This window comes from Vipera ursinii (genome assembly GCF_947247035.1).
Source record: "Vipera ursinii genome assembly, chromosome: 6".
Taxonomy (NCBI): Eukaryota; Metazoa; Chordata; class Lepidosauria; order Squamata; family Viperidae; genus Vipera; species Vipera ursinii.
In genome coordinates this window covers 80,624,801-80,648,948 of record NC_139515.1, presented here as the reverse complement: position 1 = coordinate 80,648,948, position 24,148 = coordinate 80,624,801, and the positions used below count along the sequence as shown (strand labels likewise).

At 42.1% G+C, this 24,148-nt stretch overlaps 1 protein-coding gene across 1 annotated transcript in view; it reads right to left on the bottom strand.

Annotated features, from left to right (window-relative positions):
* Nucleotides 1-5,983, bottom strand: part of PYROXD1 (pyridine nucleotide-disulphide oxidoreductase domain 1) — a 17,129-nt gene extending 11,146 nt beyond the window's left edge. The window contains exons 1-5 of the mRNA XM_083365396.1: nucleotides 5,850-5,983; nucleotides 2,597-2,677; nucleotides 2,077-2,196; nucleotides 1,036-1,164; nucleotides 464-538 (exon numbers count right to left, since the gene is read on the bottom strand). Coding sequence (XP_083221522.1) covers nucleotides 464-538; nucleotides 1,036-1,164; nucleotides 2,077-2,196; nucleotides 2,597-2,677; nucleotides 5,850-5,942 — 498 coding nt within the window. The 5' untranslated portion in view covers nucleotides 5,943-5,983. The remainder of the gene's footprint in view (nucleotides 1-463; nucleotides 539-1,035; nucleotides 1,165-2,076; nucleotides 2,197-2,596; nucleotides 2,678-5,849) is intronic.
* Nucleotides 5,984-24,148: the final 18,165 nt, after the last annotated feature.

Below are 24,148 nucleotides of genomic sequence, written 5' to 3'. Positions count from 1 at the left end.
CCCTTCGGTCTGCGGAAAAACCTCTCTCCACGGAACAGGTACCAGTGCACAAAAGGTTGGGGGCAGATGCTCTAGGGACCCTGAGGATGCAATAGCCAAACCCCACTCTTCCCAAGTTTAGAATTGGGAATGAGGTTGAGAATTACAACAAAATTTCATTGATGCTTGTGACAAAAGGCAGGGCTTCAATTGTGGTTCCCATGTGAACTCTTTGTCTCTGCCTCTCTCTCTCTCTCACTCACTCACTCACACACACGCACGCACACTCTCCTGGTTTCATACTTGGGGAAACAACTTGGAATTGATCAAAGGATATCAGCACATTCACTATTATAGAAGCCTATCAATCATCTTCTAATTATACTGTATGTTCAAAACAACTGGATGCTACACAATAGCAAAAGGTTATAATATCTGTTGCCAAGGAGAAATTATTACCTATTCTACCATCCAAACTTACTTACACCAATTCCAGTGCAATGCCACCGTTTCCTACAATGGTTATTCTTTTAGCTTTCGCTAGATGTTTCTGGAATTCCTACATATGACAAAGAAAGATACTTATTAGCACAGAAAAAAAAATCTGCTAAGTCATCTCTAAACCAAAGCAAAATTCCACTGGTATCAATTAGAAACAGAGATGTCTAGAATTCAGATAATAATAATAATGATGATAATGATGATGATGATGTTGATGTGCTCAGGCATTCTGGAAAAAAGATAATACTATCTATTTTTCCCTATTTTAATTTTACTTCTTTAATTAGTTTTATTCTTTTAACATTTCTGAAATTATCCTAGAGACATTTGCCATTGAGTGAATTAAAAATATATTCCACCACTTCAAAAAAAATTCTATTTTAATAATCCTTCTATTTCATGGTCCTGAAATGGAGCTGCTGAGGAATTCTGGGAGTTGAAATCCATAAGTCATAAAAGGACCAAGTTTGAAGACCCCTGCTATAGACTTATCCAATATCAGCCAGCACCTGGAGAGGGCACGCTGGAAACAATATATATGAAACAATATCTTACCACTGCGCTGTCTGTATCTCGGATCCCCAGGACGTAAGGATTTCCTTCTGTAATCAGTTTTGGTTTTGCTCCAGCACACAAACAGAGTTTTTCAAAGGTATACTCCTGACCAGCTTTAGTGATGATCCTCTGCAACCACATTAAAAAATGAAAAACCAAAAGAAAGAATTAAAGCAAATTGTTTGTTCTGACATCAGGAACCAATGAAGACAAAGACTGGTAGTTTGTGCTACCGTGAAGCATTCAAGGAAAGTGAACTAACTATTTGTATTTCCAAAGTAATGCTGTGTATTATTATTAGATTTATTAGATTTATATCCCGCCTTTTCCCGAAGGACTCAGGGCGGTTTACAGGGCATTTTAAAATCATATCAATATAAGTACAAAGTTAAAAGAGAATTAAAAGATTAAATTATCCCTGAAAATAAAACCCCAGTTAAAATTCTCAGCCTGGGTCAGAGAGCTCAAAGAGCCAGGTCTTCATGTCTTTGCTTGGTATTCTTCTTTCTATGCTGAAGCATCTTGAAGTAAATGACCATAAATGCAGCAATGAAATATAAAATTAAACCTCGCATTAATACATTATACAGCAAAACAGTATTCAGTCAAACAGATTTGTTTTAAAAAGTGGGGGAAAGAGAAAATGCATTTATTCCAAGATTCCTACCAGGAAATCATGGTTAAAAAGGTGTGTTTTCATTAAGGGCCTAAAAGATGTTACTATTCTAATTTTCTTCAGCCAGTTGAGAAAACGTAAGGGGAGGTCCACACGGACAGAATTTTAGAACAGAATAGAATTCTTTATTGGCCAAGTGTGATTGGGACAAACAAGGAATTTGTCTGCCATGCAGGAGTTCTCAGCGTATATACTGTACAAACAACAAACTGACAAATCAGACTCTGCATAAATAAATAAAACTGAGTAGATAAATCTTCAGAACCTAGGTTACCTTCCACCAGTTTTCTTTGTAATGGATTGCTGAAAAGGAAAGCAACATTCAATATTATCAATGACAATCAAAAGATAAAGCTTTTCTTTACATGATCTTTGCTCTTCAGTTGCCTCACTGCAGACTGTATAACTTTAATATTGGGGTAGCGTTTTCCTAAGATGCTGTTTGCTTGTTCCTCAACATCAAATTCTTCTAAAGTTCGGGAAACCTGTTGAAGAAGTAGAATCGAGAGCTCAGTCGGGGTTCTTAATTTAGAACTTTTTTTTTCTGTGTGTGCATTTGAATCAGTTTTGACTCATGGTCAGGTCTTGCTAATTTTCTTACCTTCTTCTCAGGGCTAAGAGAAGATGACTAGTCTAAGGTCACCTGGCTGGATTTCTACATAAAGAACTCAAGAGTTTCCCTATTTCTAACCTGGTGTCTTAATCACCGCACCACAATGGCTTCCGTTTAAGATCCACTGACATACAAATACCCCAGAAACATATCTAAAAAGGCATAGTATTTACTAATTCATGTACGATGGTACTGATTAAATAAGGCATTTGGTTCCCCGGTCTACTTTTTTTTTCTTTAGCCCAAAAAAAGGAGAAATAAATCTGTCTTACCTGTTTGAAGTTCACCACTGCTTTTATAACAGGAGAAGCAGTAATTAAAAAAATATCATCAGAGGGAAACTCTGCAGCCAGCTTGTAAAAAATAAATAAAAATAAAGGAAGATATTGAGGTTATTGTTCGGGGGTATTTTGTGCTAAACGGCGTATCTGTCTATGATTAAACCAGAAAGCTGGCTATTGCTGTATGAATATTGGCATTTAAATTGTAGACCAACTAAAATCATGATGTCAGGCACAAGTAACCAGGAACAGGAATTTAGTTCAAAGCACTTCAGGTTTATTACATGCTACCTATACACAAGGGACGCGGTGGCTCAGTGGGTTAGGACACTGAGCTTGTCGATTAGAAGGCCAGCAGTTTGGCGGGTCGAATCCCGAGTGCCACGTAGCAGAGTGAGCGCCTGTTACTCATCCCGGATTCTGCCAACCAGGCAGTTCGAAAGCACGTAAAAATGCAAGTAGAAAAATAGGGACCACTACGGTGGGAAGGTAACAGCATTCCGTGCGCCTTTGGCGTCTAGTCATGCCGGCCACATGACCACGGAGACGTCCTTGGACAAGCGCTGGCTCTTCGGCTTTGAAATGGAGATGAGCAGTGGCCCCTAGAGTCAGAAACGACTAGCACACATGTGCGGGGGAACCTTTACCTTTACCTATATACACGAATCTGATCTTACTAATGGTCAAGGCGAATTGGACCTAGAGAAGAGTCAAAGGAATTCAAGGAAGGCTGGGCTTAGAACTTGTTACAACAGAGCCATTCCAAACTAATGACATTGGCCCTGTGCTCATCCTGGTCATCTCCTACACATGAAGAATTATCATCCTTGACCTTGCATGACATGAAGACGGCAAAATCTGTGGCATGGAGTTAATATAAGGCAGGGGTCTTCAAACCTGGCCCTTTTATGACTTGTGGACTTCAACTCCCAGAATTCCTCAGCCAGGCACCCTGGCTGAGGAATTCTGGGAGTTGAAGTCCACAAATCATAAAAGGGTCAAGTTTGAAGACCCCTGATATAAGGAGGCCACAATTAGTCCTCGACTTACGATCACAATTGAGCCCCAAATGTCTCTTGCTATGTGAGATATTTGTTAACTGAGTTTTGCCTCATTTTACGACCTTTCTTGCCACACTTGTTAAGCGGATCACTGCAGTTGTTGATCACGTGACCTGTGGGATGCTGCAATGGTTGTAAGTGTGAAAAACGGTCATAAGCAGTGGTGGGATTCAGCTGGTTCGCTAAATTTTGTTGAATTCGAAGAACCAGTGACATCAATGCCACTTCTGGAAGTCTGTTCTAGGCCTCCCAGGCCTAGAACGGTCCACAGGAAGTGCATTGATGTCACTTCTGGAAGTCCGTTCTAGGCCTCAGAGGCAGAGAACCAGATGTTAAAGTATTTGAATCCCACCACTGGTCATAAGCTACCCTTTTCAGCACTGTTGTGGCCATTAAACAAATTGCTGTAAGTGGAGGACTACCTGTATTGTATTTTCAGTCTGCAGAAATCGATATGGCCACTAGGTGGGAGCAGAGAGATGCAGAAAATGTCATCTTAATGGAGGGTTTTTCAAACTTGGCAACTTCAAGATGTGTGGACTTCAACTCCTAGAATTTCCCAGCATGCTTGGTAGCTGGGGTATTCTGGGAATTGAAGTCCACACATCTTTAAAGTTGCCAAGTTAACTGATCTAGTTGTGTGTGAGTGTGAGAGAGAAAGAATACTCCTCACAAGATGGAAAATGGCATTTCAATCTGATCTTTCTGATTCTTTTTCTCAGTTGCTTCATTCTCTTTTCATGGGATGGAAGAGAGTGACCCAATATAAAATACTGGATTTTTAATTTTGGAAGACTGGATAAAAAGTGTTGCCTTGTTCTTAGGAAATAAATTTCTAAACAGAATTAAAAGTGCATATAGTCAATGCTATGGTCTTCCCAGTTGCAATGTATGGCAGTGAAAGTTGGACCATAAGAAAGGCTGAGCGCCAAAGAATTGAGGCCTTTGAACTATGGTGCTGGAGAAGACTCCTGCGAGTCCCTTGGACTGCAAGGCGATCAAACCGGTCAGTCCTAGAGGAGATCAACCCTGACTGCTCTTTAGAAGGCCAGATCCTGAAGCTAAAACTCAAATACTTTGGCCACCTAATGAGAAGGAAGGACTGGAGAAGAGCCTAATGCTGGGAAAGGTTGAGGGCAAGAGAAGAAGGGGACGACAGAGAATGAGGTGGCTGGATGGAGTCACTGAAGCAGTAGGCGTGAGCTTAAATGGACTCCAGAAGATGGTAAAGGACAGGAAGGCCTGGAGGAACGTTGTCCATAGGGTCGCGATGGGTCGGACACGACTTCGCAGCTAACAACAACAACAAGCCACTGGGACCATTCTCCATAAATTTATGCATTTATTTACAAATTTATAATTTTCGATGGTAATCAAAATCCACAACAGATATGAACTTTTCACAGCAATTTAATACAACCCCTTTTCTCATAAGAGTGAGAAATGCAAATAACAATCTACAATATAGTCCAGGAAGTTGTTCTTGTTTGTCACTTGGACATAAATTGCCTGCAAAATATACAAAATATCAGTTGATTAAGCTGTCCCAGGACTTAACACAGAACAAAATCCTCGGTACGTCTTGCTCTCCACTACTAGCATGCTAAGTTTTTCCATTTTTTCCTAGACCAGGGGTAGGCAACCTTGGCTCTTTTATGACTCCCAGAATTCCTGGGAGTTGAAGTCCACGAGTCATAAAAGAACCCAAGGTTGCCTACCCCTGTCCTAGACCATAAAAAAACTTCATTTTTTTTTCTTTTTCTTTAATGACATCGTAAAAACAAACGAACTGGAATCCTTATCTTAGAATAGATTTGGAAGGGATCTTGTAGGTCATCTAGTCCAACTCCACCCACCCCTCCCAGACTCGCCCTGGGCGAGAACGACTTCGTGCAGCGGAGGTCACTGCTGGTTAATTTCATAGGGTGCAAAGGTGCTGGATCCCTACCTTTCCTACCTCTCCCCCCCTTTTTTAAAAATAAAATAAAATGAAAGCAAACATGGGGTACGAAGCAACCCGGAAACTGTCCGTGCGCTGACATCTTCACTTTTAACTCTATGAACCAATCAGGAAGTTCCCATCCCCAGGTAAAATACCCTAGTCAACGCAGAGGACAGAAATTTGCTACCGAGCGCATGCGCACAAACGCGCACGCCGTTAATGGCAAAGGACGAGAAGTTACCCGTTCGGCGCACGTTACTCCGGCGATCCCGCCTCCTACGATGAGGAAGCGGCTCCCGGAGACACCAGAGGCCGGACGCGAGGCGGAAGCCATGGCCGCGTCTGCCCCTTCCGCTACGATGCAGCTGGGCAACGTCAGACTCCCGTAGTAGCCCTGGCAAGGAATTGTGGCTACGGGATGCCGCGAAGGTCATATAGTCCCACTTGGCGTTTTTTTAATTTGTGCCAGGGGGCGTGGCCTAAGTGAAATAGGCGACTTTTCATTGTAACCTAGCGTTCAGAATATATCGTCTGTTTATGGAGCCAAACTTAAAAGGATGCTACATTACGGTCGGACTGTTTCTTCTTGGATGGGAGACCACTCGGAAATCCCATGTTGTAGAGTACATCGGGAGGCAGCCCTGGAAGAATACAGTGTCCAATCGCCCCTTTAAATTCTACCAAGAAAGCTGTACATACAGTTTATGCTTGTGAAGTCATCAGGAGTTCAGTTTGACTGCAAGGTAACAGAATAACAGAGTTGGAAGGGACCTTAGAGGTCTTCTAGTCCAACCCCCCCCCCTCCCCCGCTCAAGCAGGAGACCTTACCATTTCAGACAATTGGTTGTCCGATCTCTTCTTAAAAACTACCAGTGATGGAACACCCGCAACTTCTGAAGGCAAGCTGTTCCACTGATTAATTGCCTCACTATCAGGAATTTTTTTCTTAGTTCTAGGGTGGTTCTCTCCTTGATTAGTATCCATTTCTTCTTGTTCTACCTTCAAATGCTTTGGAGAATAGCTTGACTTCCTCTTCTTTGTGTCAACCCCTCCAATACTGGAAGACTGCTATCATGTCACTCCCTGGGCCTAGTCTTTCTTTTCATTAAACTAGAGACACCCGATTCCTGCAACAGTTCTTCATATATTTTAGCCTTCAGTCTCATCATCTTTGTTGCTCTTCTCTGCACTCTTTCTAGCGCCTCTACATCTTTTTTATTTCGTGGTGACCAAAACTGGATGCAGTATTCCAAGTGTAGTCTTACCAAGGCATTATAAAGTGTTATTAACACTTCAGATGATCAAGTGATTCTGAGCACACTGTGAAAACCTAAATTTAAGTGCCTCAAGATATGTTTTACAAACACCATCAGATGTCTCCTACCACAGTTTAGATCTCCCTCCTTGCAACAGCCTTTTGGGTTGCTGCAGGTTAGGCTGAAAAGTAGTTATTGGCACAAGACAGTAAGCTGTGATTTGTTAACCACAGTTGGCTTCCTTCACCCAACATGTTAAGCTATTACTTATAATTTACAATCCCACTTGCTGGCTTTGTGCAAAGTGCATATAAGCAAACAAAATGTGGTTGTTTAGCAAGCTTTGTTGATGGAATGGGGAATATTTAATTCTGGGACTCTCTAATCCAGACATGTCAAACTTGCGACGTCACGTGACGTCACGCAACATATCGGAGCCTTTTCGCCATTGCCAGCAATGGGGTGGGCGTGGCTTCCGGATGATGCGTCCGGCCCACGGGCTGGCAGTTTGACACCCCTGCTCTAATCTTATTCTTTCCAGGCTGCTAAACACAAGGTACCCACCAGATGGCAGAAGGAAGTTAGAATTTTCTCTTTACTGCCATCTTGTGATCATCCTAATTTTTGCAGCCCAGTATCTGGAGCTTGTGTGAAGAAGCTCAGTTACGGTAAGTTCTTATCTTCTGGTATTTTCTGATAATATGAATTGGACTCTCCATTTTCCATACATTTTTGAATCTCTTTTCTTACAGAATGGCTGGAAGCTTCAAAATCTGCAGGATGATGGGTTTAGTGTTGACAAACTACAGGAGCCTGTCCCCAAAATGTTTGCCTTGTGGACGTTTTAGAGCTGATTTTAGCGAGATCTTAGTCACCTTGGTCTAGCGCCGGGTTAGAAACTAGAAAACGGCAGGTTCTAATTCTGCATTAGGCACAAATGTCAACTGGGTGATTTTGGCCCACTCATTTTCTCTCAGTCCAAAGCCACCTCACACAGTTCTTGTTGTGGGGGAAAATAGAAGGAAGAAGAAGTATTAGGTATGTTTGCCAACTTAATTATTTATAAAAAATAAAGGTGTGATTAAAAGTATCTAAAAATAAAGCTGCTAGGCCTCTTCTAAGATACTATTATCTCGGGTCAGGAGGACTAAATACAATGGTGTGATGTTAAATCTGATATTGCAGATTTAAAATATTTATGAAGTCACAGCTCCATCCTGCTTTGTTCCCCATGTTTTAGGGAAGAGGAAGATTGATTATTCTGCAATAGCACTTCTCCTGTTTTATGGCAAAAGGGGAACAATTCTAAAATATAGAGATATCTCCAACTTATTTGTCATTGAGGATGAAATTTCCTGGACCTGCCATGTTCTGCCTGCCTGACTCTCTCTCACTCTCCCTCCCTCCCTCCCTCCCTCTCTCTCACTCTCTCATCTTTTTCTTTCTATCTATCTCTCTACATCTATCTACCTAGCTACCTACCTATCCATCCATCCATCATCTATTTCTGGTATAACAAAGCTTAAAACACTGTGGATTTTGAAAGAAGACTGTAGATTAGAGCAAACTGCAGAAATGGTTTGTCAAAATGATCAAAGGGCTAGAATGAAATTACTCTTGGAGAGAGAAAATTGAGATAATTTTCATCCCTTGTGATAACAATATTGTTCTTTTGTCGCTTCTGACTCTTTCTGATGCAATGGGCAACATTCCATCCGGATTGTCTATTAAGCAACTGCGGCTTTCTATTTTTGCAAGCTCCTGCCTTGCAAAAATGATAATAGCTAATCCACTTTTTTGTCTTTTGGTCTTTCTGAATTGCCTTTGCTTTTCCCAACCATTAGGGTCTTCTTCCATAAATTTCATCTTCATATTATGGGTCTAGAATAACTAGGCAACGGGATTCTTGCTCATTCATGTATTTTCATGATTCTTGCTTGCGCAAGTTATACTTCATCAAGGTCCTGATTGATTTGTTCAAAGAGCAGATTCTCCATATTTGTTTGTGCCTGGGAAGAAAAGTCAAAGGAAGGGACAACAATTAGCAGCCTTTTGGACAAAGCACAGACATTCAGCATTAACTCCACCCACACTCTAGTCCAGGGGTCTTCAAACTTGGCCCTTTTATGACTTGTGGACTTCAACTCCCAGAATTCCCCAGCCAGGCAAGCTGGCTGAGGAATTCTGAGGAAGTGCACAAGTCATAAAAGGGCCGAGTTTGAAGACCCCTGCTCTAGTCTTTGAATTTAGTAGATCACAAGGATCTACTAAAGCAGATCTTTGTGAGCAGGCTTCCTTGCTGAATGGAGATCTTTATGCTTTGCTTAAATGTACAGGTAATCCTTGCTTAATGCCTTACTTAATGACTGGGTGCTTAATGACCAAAGTTATGGTGTACACCCCCTTCCCCCCCAAAAAAGGTATGTTCCAGAGTTTTGATGGGAAAACAGAACACAGACAAACACATATACACACACAAACACACACATTGTGGTCACATCACCACATTTGGGGCTCTTTGCAAGAGGCTCAGTTTTATGTCTGGTTGTAGTGTGCTGCAGTCATGTGATTACAATACGTGATGGTTTTTCCTAGTTTCTGGTCTTTTTAGCCAGTTTCCAGCAAAAAAAAAACCACAGGAATGCAATGGCCTCCTTAACAATGGAGTTTGACTAGACGGAAGCAACCTAGAACTAAGGAGAAACTTCCTGGCAGTTAGAACAATTAATCAATGGAACAACCTGCCTCCAGAAGCTGTGAATGCTCCAACACTGGAAGTTTTTAAGAAGAGACTGGACAGCCATTTGTCTGAAATGGTATAGGGTTTCCTGCCTGAGCAGAGGGTTGGACTAGATGACCTCCAAGGTCCCTTCCAACTTTATTATTATGATTATGATTATGATAGATATAAGATAGATAGATAGATAGATAGATAGATAGATAGATAGATGATAGATAGATAGATAGATAGATAGATAGATAGATAGATAGATAGATAGATAGATAGATAGATGATGGAGAGAGAGAGAGAGATTGTTTGCTTTTCCATTTGATAACCTTAGGTGCTTTTCAGAATAAAACTATATTGGTGTCCAGCCTCTGTAAAATCCTGGAGAATATTTTTCTTTCTTTTCGTTTTTAAGAGGAAGAAGAGCTGACTGTGGTGGGAGGGGGAGAGCTTCTTGTTTTTCAGTGGGATGTACAAAGGGCAATAGTGCTGAACTCTTTTTACAGCTGTCCCCAAAATGTGGGCTGATCTTAGACTGATGCGATTTTGTGCACCTTTGCTTACGTTGAAAGAAAAAAATTCAGCTCCAGTCCAAGCCAGGAATAAGAAAATGGAGACTGCTTGAGGAAAAAAGGTCCAGTTTATTGAGTTGCCAGAAACCTCAGTGACACAGCATGTGTTTCTGGGGTGGCTGACAAAATGGAGATGGGAGTGGGTTTTTTTTATACCTTCTTGGGCTTTTGTGTTTGGAGTTGTTCCTGTTCCGGTGACCTTGTATTTGAGGCTCTTCCTGTTCCTGTACAATGAACTTTGACCTGAGGTTCAGTGTGCCCTTTTGGAATTCTAGTGGTGGTGGGTTAATCCTATTATGTTCTAAAGGTCATGTATTTAGATTTTGGGTGGGGAATGTAGATTTTTAGGGGTCTTTTGTTTTTCTAAACCCATCAGCTCCAAGCTTCCTGGCTCCAGTCTTTCTGAAAGGATTATCAAATCTGCATTTCTACAAAGCTGGCCTGCTGAGTTTCTGCTTGGGAGAGAAGTTTCTGCCTTTTAAGATTTTCTCCCATTATTTCTTTGGGAAATATGATATTCTGCTGTTACTTCTGTGTAAACAATGCAAACCCTGGACTGCATGTGGGTGGGGAAATCAATTCATCTCAATTCTTCCTATCACCCCCAAACGAAAAAATATATATAAGGAATTGGGTTATTAATCAAGCACCAAGATGGCTTTCTGTCCACAGCACTGTAACAAATTCATTGCTTGCCTGAAAGGGGACTTGACCTGTATCCCACACATTTGCTCTCCTTCCAGGTGCCTCTTAAACTGATCTGCCATATTTATTTCTTTATGGATTAAAAACAGCCCACTGCACTGCAGCCTTTATATGGAAATTCATATTTCTCCTTTTCTTTCTTTCTTTCTTTCTTTCTTTCTTTCTTTCTTTCTTTCTTTCTTTCTTTCTTTCTTTCTTTCTTCCTCTGCTTTACCTTTCCTGTGTTTTGTTGGGAATGAAAAGAGTTTCTGACAGTACTTTGCAGTGCTCAGAAAATGCATCTTTGAAAACAAATGGTGCAAATGGATTTAAATCCTTTGAAAGTAAGAGTCTGAGGCTTTGATATTAAAAGAACTGGAGCCCTTGGAAATTGCCTCAAATGCAAGAGAATCATGCAAGAACATAAGCAAACACATACACACACACACATTTAATTTTGGTAAGATGACAGTTTTCAGTCGGAAGACACAAAGAGACAGTTTAAAATAATCCAATCCTGGAATACTGCAATCATGTTCTGGGAAAGAAAATGGGAGTGAACACATCACTTTGCTAACAGAGGATACGACAGTTTGAGGCTCCAAAGAAAGATTAAACTTTTCATTTTGGTTAAGTCTTGTATCTCCAAATCCACTTTTTCTGGTCATGTCCAAACTCTCCCAGATCAGGTTGTCCTTCCTAGAATAGGAAACCAATGCCAATTAATCTTTTTCGTTTTTCCTTATGGCTCAGTACGTTCTCTATTAAAACATCCCATGAATACTGAAGTTCAAAGCCTGATAATTGTAATTGGATTTTTTTAAAAAAAGAAATGCCATAGTAATCTGGTTTTGTGTTATTAGAAATGAGGTGGCAATTTTCCCCCGAGTTATGGGTCACAGTGACCACAGTCCATTATTTTCTATTCTTTCAAATCCGGTGGGTGCATTAAAGAAATGCCACATCCAATCCACAAAGTAGCATTAAGTCCAGGACCTACCAAAAACGTGTGAAGTTTCAACCCATTGAAAAGATCACAAGCTGCATTAAGACTTCCAAGCCAGGATCTTAAGAAAAAGCCTCATTAATGAGTCATGATATACAGTATGTGACAAGAGGATGAGGCATGAAAAAAACAAAAACCAAATAACTAAACAGTATAAATCAGGCTGAGATCCCTGCTTTTAAATTCTATGGAGATTCCCAGTCATCCAGGTCATGGCTGCCCTAAAGGTTTAACTTAATCTGTGAATTAAAAAGGAGGGTGGTGGAGGAAAGTAGCTGAGGCCCTGCCGATTGGACCTCCATTGCATTTAAACTGCCCAGAGGTTGCTAGGAAGAGCTACAATCTGTGAGTTAAAAAAGGAGGAGGGTGGAGGAGGAAAGTAGCGGCCTGCACACTGTTAGGGTTGGCTGAGGAATTCTGGGAGTTGAAGTGCACAAGTCTTAAAGTTGCCAAGTTTGAAGACCCCTGCTCAAGAAAGTCCACTTGCCTCGTGAAGTGGACATGACTTTAAACTCATTTCAGGTTCAGTCAGAACTGTATTGATCACTAGCTCTCCATACTGTTGCATACTTCCAAGCATGCTGGATGTTGTGTAGAGTGGGTTTGTAATGGTCTTCACAGGAGTGTGAGTGCTTGCGTGTGTTAAAAAGCCAGGATGGTCACAAATGGCACGGTATAAAGTCACTGTATTTAACTTGGGTTGTAGATAGCTAAGGTATATTCTCACTCACAACTGCGTGCTGGCTGGGGGATTCTGGGAGTTGGAAGTCCACAGGTTTTCAAGTGGCCAACTTTGGAAAACACTGCTCTGAAGCAAGGTTTATGGCAGGGTTCTTCAAACTTGGCCCTTTTATGACTTGTGGACTTCAACTCCCAGAATTCCTCAGCCAGGCTGAGGAATTCTGGGAGTTGAAATCCACAAGCCATAAAAGGGCCAAGTTTGAAGAACCCTGGCTTATGGCTTAGCATTGTGTGGGGATCTGAATACAGTGTTTAATCTACCGTATTACATGAGCAAACCATTTCTTTTTTGTATTAGTGTTCCAATTTCTGTGGAGTGATAAAAGCAGTGTTGTGGTTCATCTGGCATTGTGATACAGGACATATAGAAAAGGCATGAGGCTTGCATCACAATCCTGCCTTTGTCGATGTGAACGTCCCCCGCCCTACAATTCAATCGCCAGCAAATGGAACAACTATCTGACTTAGGCAGCTTAAAAGTTTTCATACACAGAAAATCAGATTACAGAGCACAGCAGTGGCCATAATAATAAAATAACAAAGGTGGAAGGGACCTTGGAGATCTTCTAGTCCAATCCCATGTTCAAGCAGGAGATCCGATATCATTTGAAACAAGTGGTTGACTCATCTCTTTTCTTCTTCCAGTGATGGAGTCCTCACAATTTCTGAAGGCAAGCTGTTCCACTCATTAATTTCTTAATTTATTTCTAGGTTGATTCTCTCCTTGATTAGCGTCCATCCATTGCTGCTGCATCTTTTTTTAAAAAAAAAGTTTTATTGGTTTTTTACAATAACAGCCTTAGTGCCTGGTGTAAAGCGTGTTGTCTTGGTTGATAAATTTTTTTGGAAAAGAATATACAAGTAATAATAGTTAATAAACAATCAATAATTAATTTTTATATTTCCATAAGAATATCAATCTATAATATATTTCCTTGATCTTCTCTTCACCCAGTAGAATTCTCCTTTTACAACATTAAACAAGTACGGTATAATTTCTAATATTTGATATTTTCCATATTTAAATGATTAAATAAAAACATTTTCTTCTATAATTATACCAACAATAGTAGCGTCCATAGGTAGCATTTTTTTTTCTTATCAACTGGCATGCAGCTAACCTTTCTCCTGTCGGGTTTGGAGGGCTTTCCCCAGATCAAACAAAGCGATTGCCGTTGCTTCGTGATCACCCCTCCTTCACAGTCACCTCTCTGGGGTGACTTCGGACCCATCTAGGGTCACCCTGGCAGGGCGAAATTAGCCGCGGGGAGCAGAGATCCGTGGGGAGCAGAGATCTGTCATGGCGGCCATGCACTACGAGCGCAAACCGGAAGTCCATCCATTGCTTCTTGTTCTGCCTTCAGGTGCTTTGGAGAATTGGTTGTGGCAGCCCCTTACATATTGGAAGTCTGCTGTCATGTCACCCATAGTCCTTTTTATTAAGGCTAGACATACCCAATTCCTGCAACCATTTTCCATATGTTTTAGCCTCCAGTCACCAAATCACCTTTGTTGCTCTTCTCTTTCTAGAGTCTTAACATCTTTTTATATTGTGACCAAAACTGGATGCAGTGTTCCAAGTGTGGTCCAAGGTCATAGTGTGGTGGCATCAGATCTGCCATAATATCATAAATCATGTCTTTTATGAGATGATATAATTTGCCTCTTCTTTCCTCCTCTTACCTTGCAGTCAACCCTGAAGGAGAATAACATCTATGATTTTTTTTAAAAAAAATAAAAATAATCTCCAATAGGACTTTTTGACATTCGTTTTGATCAACGTATGGTACAGTACAACACGCAGTGTAGTAAGTATAGTAGTCTGTCATGGAAGCTGTAAATTCTAATTTCAACATTTTTAGAGGGTACTCAATAGGAAAGGCTACTCAAAACCTTTTATAAAGACATTTAAGGGTTTGGTTTTCTATTCTACACATTCCTTAAAATAATATTAGAAGGGTAAGAGTCCGTGATAAGGAAACGAGTACACACAACTTATAAAATTATACTTAGGGATGTAGCCTTCCTAATCCCAGATTCTGAAAACTGACAATTAGAGCTACATTTTCAAAAAGATGAAGAAACAAACAAATGGTTACGATGCAAACCATAGAGCAAAAAAGGGGCAACTTGCAAGGTACATGTAAAAACTGATCAATAGATGATGGTGTTCCTCATCTCCAGATCACAGAGCCAAAATATGTCTTACTAATTGCTACCTTTGCTGTCTATGCTTTTATTTCCCTTTGTTTCCCATTTTTATAAGGTATTCTGTAAACCCACTTTTTTTTTTACATACCCCCAATGCTTTGATGGCACCACTGTTTGCTTCTCTCACCCTGATCCCTGGAGTCTAAAAGGTACCCAAATCTGCACCACAGAAGAGATTTAAAAAGAACAGTTGTAACTCAAGGTTGAACTGTGGGGTCCTCGGTTTTCTCTCAGCTTGGTTGTTTTCTTGTAGACGTTTCATTACCCAACTAGGTAACATCATCAATGCCCTGTTAATGTTACCTGGTTGGGTGACTGGTGATCAAGTTCAGAGATGACCAAGGACCCCACAGGATACACTATCATAAAACCAATATAAAACTTGCTGTTGACTGCCTCTGGAATATTTTTTCGGAAGTTTCACTTTGCCAAACTACAGTATTTCCCTTTCATGTATAAAGGCTGGATCTCCTGCAATTTGCTTGTAAAAGGGAGTTCCTGAAATAACCCGATAGGAGACAAAAATTACAGCTCTCCCTGGTTTTTTTTCCAGAACGAAGTTTAAATACAAACTTAGCTAGAGATGATATAAAAGGTTATGGCAGCTCACGGTGCGGATGCCAAAAACTCATCCTGCTCTTCTTGGGTATCAAATCATACAACTTTTGGAGTAATGACAGGACGAGGGAAGAAAGTGTCTTTGTGATATATATCTGTATCTTCCCACCTGAAGAATGTAATTCTGATGATGGAAATGTAGAGGTTGGCAAAGAAGGCCAAGGTCCATATGAATGCTTGAATCTGACAGAAAACTGATTTCATCTCCTAGTAATCTGCAAACAGAGCATTTGTTAGAGTTATCCAATCTTGCTGCCCATAAAGGAAGGAAGCTCCCACGGAAATAAATCTTATTTATGCCCAATATTGACAGAACATTTATGGGCCTTTTTTAATCCAACTGGAATCACCTTGGCTGGCATTTAATAGAATCCCACCAGCACAACTTAATCGGGTATTGGAAAATGGAGGGGTTTTTTTTTCTAACTGAATGCGGAGCGGATGATTTCAGGGGATGGAAAAGGAAAGGGTGCAGAGAAGTCTACCTTTATTAGAAATTCTCTAATTCCAACTTTTCTTGTCCACAAGTCTTCTCCTCATCCTAGTGACCTTATATGCCTCTTTCTGCAAAGTTCAACAAGTGGGTTTCTGCTCTGACTTGCCTTGTTTAGGATTTTTTTTTGGGGGGGGAAGAGGGAGAGAGAGAGAAAGCTGAAATTAATTATCAGATGCATAGTGTGATCCTTTAGGAGAATTTTTAAAGGAGCATCTAAGTGCCTTAGTCTTTATTAGCAATAGCATTTAGACTTATATACTGCCCCATGGTGCTTTACAGCACTCTGTGGGTGGTTCACAATGCAGAAGCATTATTTGCATATTGCCCCTTACAAACTGGTTCCTCATTTTACCAGCCTGAAGGACAGAAGGCTGACTCAACATCGAGCTCCGTCAGGATCGAACTCCAGTCTGTGGGCAGAGTTTGTCCACAACAGTGCAGTTTAACCACTACGCCACCAGGTCTCCATTATTACCAGTAATAATGTCCACAATAAAATAAGAATAGAATAGAGTCGGAAGGGACCTTGGAGGTCTTCTAGTCGCCCTCCGGGTTGCCCTCTGGGTGAGATTCAAGGTGCTGGTCATGACCTATAAAGCTCTAAATGGCTTGGGTCCGGATTATCTAAGGGAACACCTGCTGCCGGCATCAACTTCCCATTGTCCTGTGCGCTCCCACAGGGAGGGCCTTCTCAGGGTGCCGGCAGTTAAGGAGTGCCGGTGGGTGATCCCCAGGGGGAGGGCATTCTCTGTGGGCGCGCCTGCCCTTTGGAATGATTTACCGGTGGAACTTTGGACCGCCCCCGATCTGCGTTCATTTCGCCGGGACCTGAAAACCTGGTTTTTTGATCTATCAGGCCTGGACTGAAGGGGTTTTAGCTTTTAATATTGTTTTAATTGTTGGGCTTAATTAATTTAATCTATTTTAATTTTATACTATTTTTATATTGTATTTTATGCTGCCCTGTAAACCGCCCTGAGTCCTTCGGGAATAGGGCGGTATAAAAATTTAATTAAATAAATAAAATAAATAAATAGTCCAGCCCCCCACTTAAGCAGGAGAACCTATAGCCTTGGTGGAGAACCTATGGCAGAGAGCCCACTCTGTGGGCACGTGCACCGTTGCCCCAGTCCTAGGCCTTCAGCTGGGTTTTATAAAACCTTTTCGCTTTAGGCCTCTGCCACCATGTGCAAAAAAAAAAAAAAGGTTCAATCAATCAATCGATTTCAACTTCTTGCAGGGAAAAAAAAAGAATTTCCTTAATGGCTCACTAGGAACAGTAGAAAGATATGTTCACCACCTTCAGTTACTTATGAAATAATAAAAGTGAGATAAAAATATAATAATAATAATAAATAATAATAATAATAATAATAATAATAATAATAATAATAATAATAATAATAATAGGAAAGGTTTCCCTGTTAGTCGTGTCCAACTTAAGGGGTGGTGCTTATCTCCGTTTCTTGGCTGAGGGAACCAGTTTTATCTGAAAACAATTTCCATGGTCATGTGGCCAGCATCGCTATAAGGCACACAAAATGCTCTTACTTTCCCACCAAAGTGGTACCTATTTATCTACTCACATTTGCATGCTTCTGAACTGCTAGCTGTGCAGGAGCTGGAGCAATTAACGGGAGCTCACTCTGTTCAGCAGCGTTCGGATCTTGAACCCAGGCTGTCAGCTCTCCAGCCGACAAACTCAGTGTGTTTAATTGCTGCGCCATCAGGCACCCTTTTCTAATAATAAATAATAATTATACCCAGTTCTGTGAATAGTAATAAATTGTGGCGTGTCTCATTCCTAAGTCCATATCCCTCAAATGGGAATGGGATGACTATTACTGGAATTCTAGAAAAAGACATTGAGGCTCAAAGAAGAGCATGTAAGCGAGCTTTTATCTATGGAGATTCTCAGTCATCCAGGTCATAGCGATCCCAAAGATGCTTTTTCACGAGGCGACTGGACTTTCCTGTTTTCCTGTGAAGACCTTTTGCTTGTCATCCAAGAAGCTTCAGAAGATGCATCATCATCTATCTCCAGTTTACAACACAGTCCTTTCAACAGTTCCAAGAAGGCTCCACACCCATTTGCACTACTCAGGTGACCCTGAGGACAGAGATAAACCACCAGGGTGGCCCCCAACGACTCTCTGAAAGAAGGCAAATGACCAGCTGTCTGGAAGGAGGATAAATCCTATCATTCCCCACCATCCAGTCAGTGCTGAAGAAGCTTCTTGGATGAGAAGCGAAAAGCCTTCATAGCAAAACAAGAAAGTCCAGTCGCCTCGTGAAAAAGCACCTTTGGACAAGCAAGTTTGTAGCTGAAAACCAAGTCTTTCACATGTACCCACCATTTCCTGCCGTGCAATACGTCTCCCATCACCCAGGGCAAATTTCGGAGGCACTTAAAGTTACCTAGAAAAGTGAGAATGGAACTCTGGAAGATAAGTAACACTGAAGTAGATCACCTGGGGGGGGTTGTTTTGTTTCTTTTTTTAAAAAAAACACCCATTAACACACAATTAGGCACTCTCAAAAGGGGGTGGGGTGGGGTGGAAATGAAATTCTTATTTATAATTCAAGAATTTCAGCAGGATGCAAGAACGCCAAATAGTTCTGCGCTACCCGCACACGGTGTTGCGAACCAGCACCCCTATTGTTAGGCAAGCCTTTTGCATTTCAAGAAGAGAAGAAAAAGTTGAGCCATCAATTAGCATTTAAAACGATTCATCTCACCCTGAGATTTGAGTTCCCCTTTGTTGGCTTTTGAGATCCACGCAGGAGGTAATGACTTTCAAGAAGCAGATTGCTCAGATGTGAGGGATGCGTGAAAGAGAACAATGCGAGTTTTCTGACCCCAAAGATCCGGTTTATCTTTCTCTTGGGGCTAAAAGAGATCTGTTCAGCTCAATTGGGTATGACGGAGAGGGTTATTGTTCTTGGAAATCTATACAGATGGTCTAAGAGGGCTTTGACTAGAGTCCATAAGGTAATGTTTCTCCATCTTGGCATCTTTAAGATATATATGGACTTCAACTCCCAGAATTCCCCAGCCAGCATAGCTGGCTAGGGAATTCTGGGCGTTGAAGTCCATACATCTTAAAGATGCCAAGATGGAGAAAGACTGCCCTAGAATATATTACTCCCAACCTCAGTTTGCAAGGATTCAGACTTTCAAGAACTACAGACCAGAATCCCAAAATTGCCCAACCAGAGAACAGAACAAAACAGGGAGGTGGGCTAAGAATGAAAAAAAAAGCATGAAAGCTTTCCCCTTGCATTTATTTTCAAGGATCTGAGTGAATGGAGGCAATGGGGAATATTTTTCCTTGCATTCTTCACAAGCAATAAGGGAGCACGAGCCTCGATAGTCTAATAAAGGTCACCTTATGTACATTCCACTCTATCCTTGCTAGTGCAGAGGGTCACAGGGGCTCAGCGGTTAAGACGCTGGGATTGTCGGCTGGGAAGCCGGCAGCCCAGGTTCGAGTCCTGAGCACCAAGTGAAGGGTGAGCTCCTGTCTTCTCCCCAGCTCCTGCCAAGGAGTTTGAAAGCTGGCAAATGCAAGTAGATAAATAGGTACCACTATGGTGGGAAGTTAATAATGCTACGTGATGTCATGCTGGCCACATGAGCCCAGGAATGTGTTCGTACAGCGCTGGCTCCATGGCCTTGAAATGGAGATGAGCACCACCGCTTGAGAGTTGGCAACGACTAGGGAATAAAATCCTTTTTTTTTTTTAAACCTCGCTAGTGCCCCCATTTGTAGTGTTAAAAGAAAATGCTGGTTCTTTACAAGCTAAGTCAGTGAGCAAGAGCGATTCAACCTAGAAATAAGGGGAAATTTTCTGATAGTGAGAACAATCACTGGAAGGTTTCAAGAGTCCCTCGGGAGAAGGGCGGTATATAAAAATAAATAAATAAATAAATAAATAAATAAATAAATAAACAAATAAACAAATAAATAAATAAGAAGAAATTGGACTACCAGCTGACAGAAATGGCATAGGCCAGGGTCTCCTGCTTGGGCGGGGGGTTGGACTAGATGACCTACAAGGTCCCTTCCCTTCCCTTCTGTTCTAACAGCACAGGACACATGCTTGAAACGGAGGTAGAATTTATTCAACAACAAAAATGAACAGCATAGCAGTGGAAGACGGCATGTTTAACAACAACAACAATAATAGAGTTGGAAGGGACCTTGGAGGTCTTCTAGTCCAACCCCCTGCTCAGGCAGGAAACTCTCTTCTTAAAAACTTCCAGTGTTGGAGCATTCACAACTTCTGGAGGCAGGTTGTCCCACTGATTAATTCTTCTAACCGTCAGGAAGTTTCTCCGTAGTTCTAGGTTGCTTTCTCTCTTTGGAAATATTTATAGAAAAGTTTAAGCTTTGTTCGTAAAGCGCTCTATGCATTTATCCAAGCACTTGGTCTGTCACAAAGCTGATATTTTAATTCCAGAGATTCTAAGCTGCTTTTGTCTTGCTGTGTCTGTAGTTATTTATGTGTCTGATAATGTGCAAGCAAGATTTGGATTCTGTCTAAGAGCAAAAAAAGATATTTTTATTTCCTTCGCTCATCACGCAAAGAATTTTCCTTTCCAACAGTTTTATTATGCCCTTTCCCCTGAATTGCCTCGTTTCCTGAATATTGCACCTACCTTCTCATTTTAATTTGAGCCATTTTAAAGGGAAGTCATTTTTGTAGGGTACGTGTTCACTGCAAAGTGGCATAAATTCTGCCTTTTATGAATATGTCTCAGTTCAGAGGTTATAAATTTGGCTTTGAAATTTTCAGCTGTATTAAATGGATTCTCGCCTTCTCCCTCTTTCTCATTTCATAAATTTATAAATTGTGCTCTCCAGTTATTGGACATGTACTGTATCCTACCTGCTTTACAGCCAGGAGGGAATATAATCCCATCACTAAGAAATGATGAATCATAGAATCATAGGGCTGGAAGGGTTAACAGAAATAACAGAGTTGGAAGGGACCTTGGAGGTCATCTAGTCCAACCCCTTGCTCAAGCAGGAAACCCTATACCATTCCAGACAAGTGGCTGTCCAGTCTCTTCTTAAAAGCCTCCAGTGATGGAGCACCCACAGCTCCCGAAAGCAAGCCATTCCACTAGTTGTTTGTTCTCACTATTAGGAAGTTTCTCCTTAGTTCTAGTTTGCTTCTCTCCTTGATTACTTTCCATCTTGTTCCTTGCCTTCTGGTGCTTTGGAAAATAAGTTGACACCCTCTTCTTTGTGGCAGCCCTTCAAATACTGGAATGCTGCTATCATGTCACCCCTAGTCCTTTTTTCCCTTAGACTAGACTGCAACCGCTCTTCATATGTTTTATTTATTTATTTATTTATTTATTTATTTATTTATTTATTTATTTATTTATTTATTTGATTTGATTTGTATACCGCCCTTCTCCCGAAGGACTCAGGTCGGTGAACAGGGACGTAAATATCAAAATACCCCAAAATACAGAAATTAAAAACAAATTAAACCCTAGTGCCCAAATGCAGAAAATAAATTACATTAAAACAATAATTAAAACAAAACCCATCAAACCAGGCCGGCTTGTACAAACAAATAGGTTTTTAGGTTGCGTCGTAAGGAGCGAAGGTCGGGAGCCATCCGGAGCTCAACCGGTAAACGGTTCCACAGGTCAGGCGCAACCACAGAGAACACCCTCCCCCTGGGGGTCACCAGACGGCATTCTCCGAACGACGGCACCCTGAGGAGGCCCTCTCTGTGGGAGCGCACTGGGCGGAGGGAAGTTTTAGTCTCTAGGCCCTGTATCATCTTAGTTCAGTGGTGGCGAACCTTTCAGAGACCGAGTGCCCAAACTGCAATCCAAAACCCACTTATTTATTCCTAGGTGCCAGCTGGGCGTGGCCCACTGGGTGGGTGTGGCTGTGGTGGTCATGGCAGATTGGGTGGGTGTGGCCAAGGTAGGTGTGGTCACCTCAATGTTGTTCGTGGGGAGGGACACCTGTGGGGGCTGGGCAGGGTTGGGGGAGCTCCAGGAGGTCTCTGGCAGGTAGGGCGGTAGGCAGGAGACTCATCCTGTGGGGTGAGGCGAGGCAGGGTAGGGGTGCCATTGCCAAGGGGCAAGACAAGGGCTGGGGCAGCTGCTGCCTGACACCATCGGCCCCCGCACACAGAGGCCAGCGAGCTCATGGGGGCTAACGGTGTCCGTCAGAAGCCACAGCCTGCCGGCCCCTCGACAGGCGCACTCTGGGGCTCCGCAGCCCATCGCCAGCAGTTCAAAGAAGCCGCCTCTGAGATGGATGGTCAGCCAACTGCTGAGGAGGTGATGCAGTGGGTCATGCCTGGGAAAAGGAGAGCATGCGAGGCCAGGAGGGACAGGATGGGGGGGTGAGAGAAACCAGCTGTGCCGGGATGCATTCACCTACGTGGGATCTCGGCGAATTAGCAGGCAGCTGGTTGAAGAGGGACAGTTGCCACCTCCGGGGCATGGCGCAGGTGCCCACAGAGAGGGCTCTGAGTGCTGCCTCTGGCACCCGTTCCATAGGTTCGCCACCACTGTCTTAGTTGCTCTTCTCTGCACTTCCAGAGTTTCCACATCTTTTTTTTTTTTGTAATGAAGTGTCCAAAACGGGATGCAGTATTCCAGCTGTGGCCTTACTGAGGTTTTGTGAAGTGGTACTAATATTTGACGTGAGCTTGATTCTCTTCCTCCCTTTATGCAACCTTGCATAAACTGTTTTAACTGGAGGTCTTCTAATCCAACCCCCTTCCCAAGGCAGGAATCCTTAGTGCATGCTGGACAAACGGCTGTCCAATCTTTTCTTGAAGACCCCCAATAACTGAGCACCTACAACACCAGGACACAATTTGTATTTTTTAACCCGGACGGGGGAGAGGATCGTCTCTTTGCCTGCTTTCTGGTTATTATTTCACATTCCATTTCTACCTGATCAGTTATGCCAGGGTTCCTGTTTCGGAAAGAGCGCGCCCAAAGCTGTTTAGAAAACCATTTCACACAATATATTGTTGAAGGAAAAATCTTCACCAGGGTCCAGTCCAAGCCGGGAATGAACGAAATGGAGAGTGCTTTAGAAAGAAGGTTGTAGTTTATTGAAGAGGAGAGCCAGACAGAAAGATGGCTCTGGGGAAACTGACCACATTTGCAGGGTGTGGTGGGTTTTTATACCTTCTTGGGCTTTTCTTTGGAGTTGTTCCTGTGGCATGAACTTTGACCTGAGTCTGAGTGGGCCTTTCTGGTATTCTGATGGTGGTGGGTTAATCCTATTATGTCCCAAAGGTCATGTCCTGCTTCCCTGGGGCTGTGGCTGATGAGCGTTGTATGGTGTGAGGGATTCTTGATTCTAGAGATCTTTATCTTTCTAAAAAAAAGGTAAAGGTAAAGGTTCCCCCGCACGTGCGTGCTAGTCGTTTCCGACTCTAGGGGTCGGTGCTCATCTCCGTTTCAAAGCCGAAGAGCCAGCGCTTGTCCGAGGACGTCTCCGTGGTCATGTGGCCGGCATGACTAGACGCCAAAGGCGCATGGAACGCTGTTACCTTCCCACCGTAGTGGTCCCTATTTTTCTACTTGCATTTTTACATGCTTTAGAACTGCTAGGTTGGCAGAAGCTGGGACGAGTAACAGGCACTCACTCTGTTACGCGGCACTCGGGATTCGACCCGCCAAACTGCCGACCTTCTGATCGGCAAGCTCAGCGTCCTAACCCACTGAGCCACTGCGTCCCTAAATTCTAAAGATTGGTTTTTAAATTTGGTTTACTTTTTAAATACCCTGTAAACCGCCCTGAGTCCTTCGGGAAAGGGTGGTATATAAATCTAATAAAATAAATAAATAAAATAAATAAATAAATCCCAGCTTCCTGGCTCCAATCTTTCTGAAAAAGATTATCCCGTCTGCATTTCTGCAGACCTGATTTCTGTTTGGGGCAGAGAGACTTGGTGGTGTTGGTTTCTGCCTTTAAGATCCTTTTGGGGAAATATAACATTCTGCCTTTTAATATTCCCAAAAAAATATTTGTTTCTCTGGGTGGGGGAGGCTGACTTCCCACAATATCAAGCGATAGGGTAGAATTCTGCATTTGGCCACTTACAAAAAGTGCTATGGTTAGTTTCCATAAAAACTTCCTTTTCTCTTCTGGTGGGAGTTTGCCTTAAATCCTTTTCATATGCTAAATTGCACTGGTTTCATAGGAGGGCAGGTATGCTGGCTGAGGAAT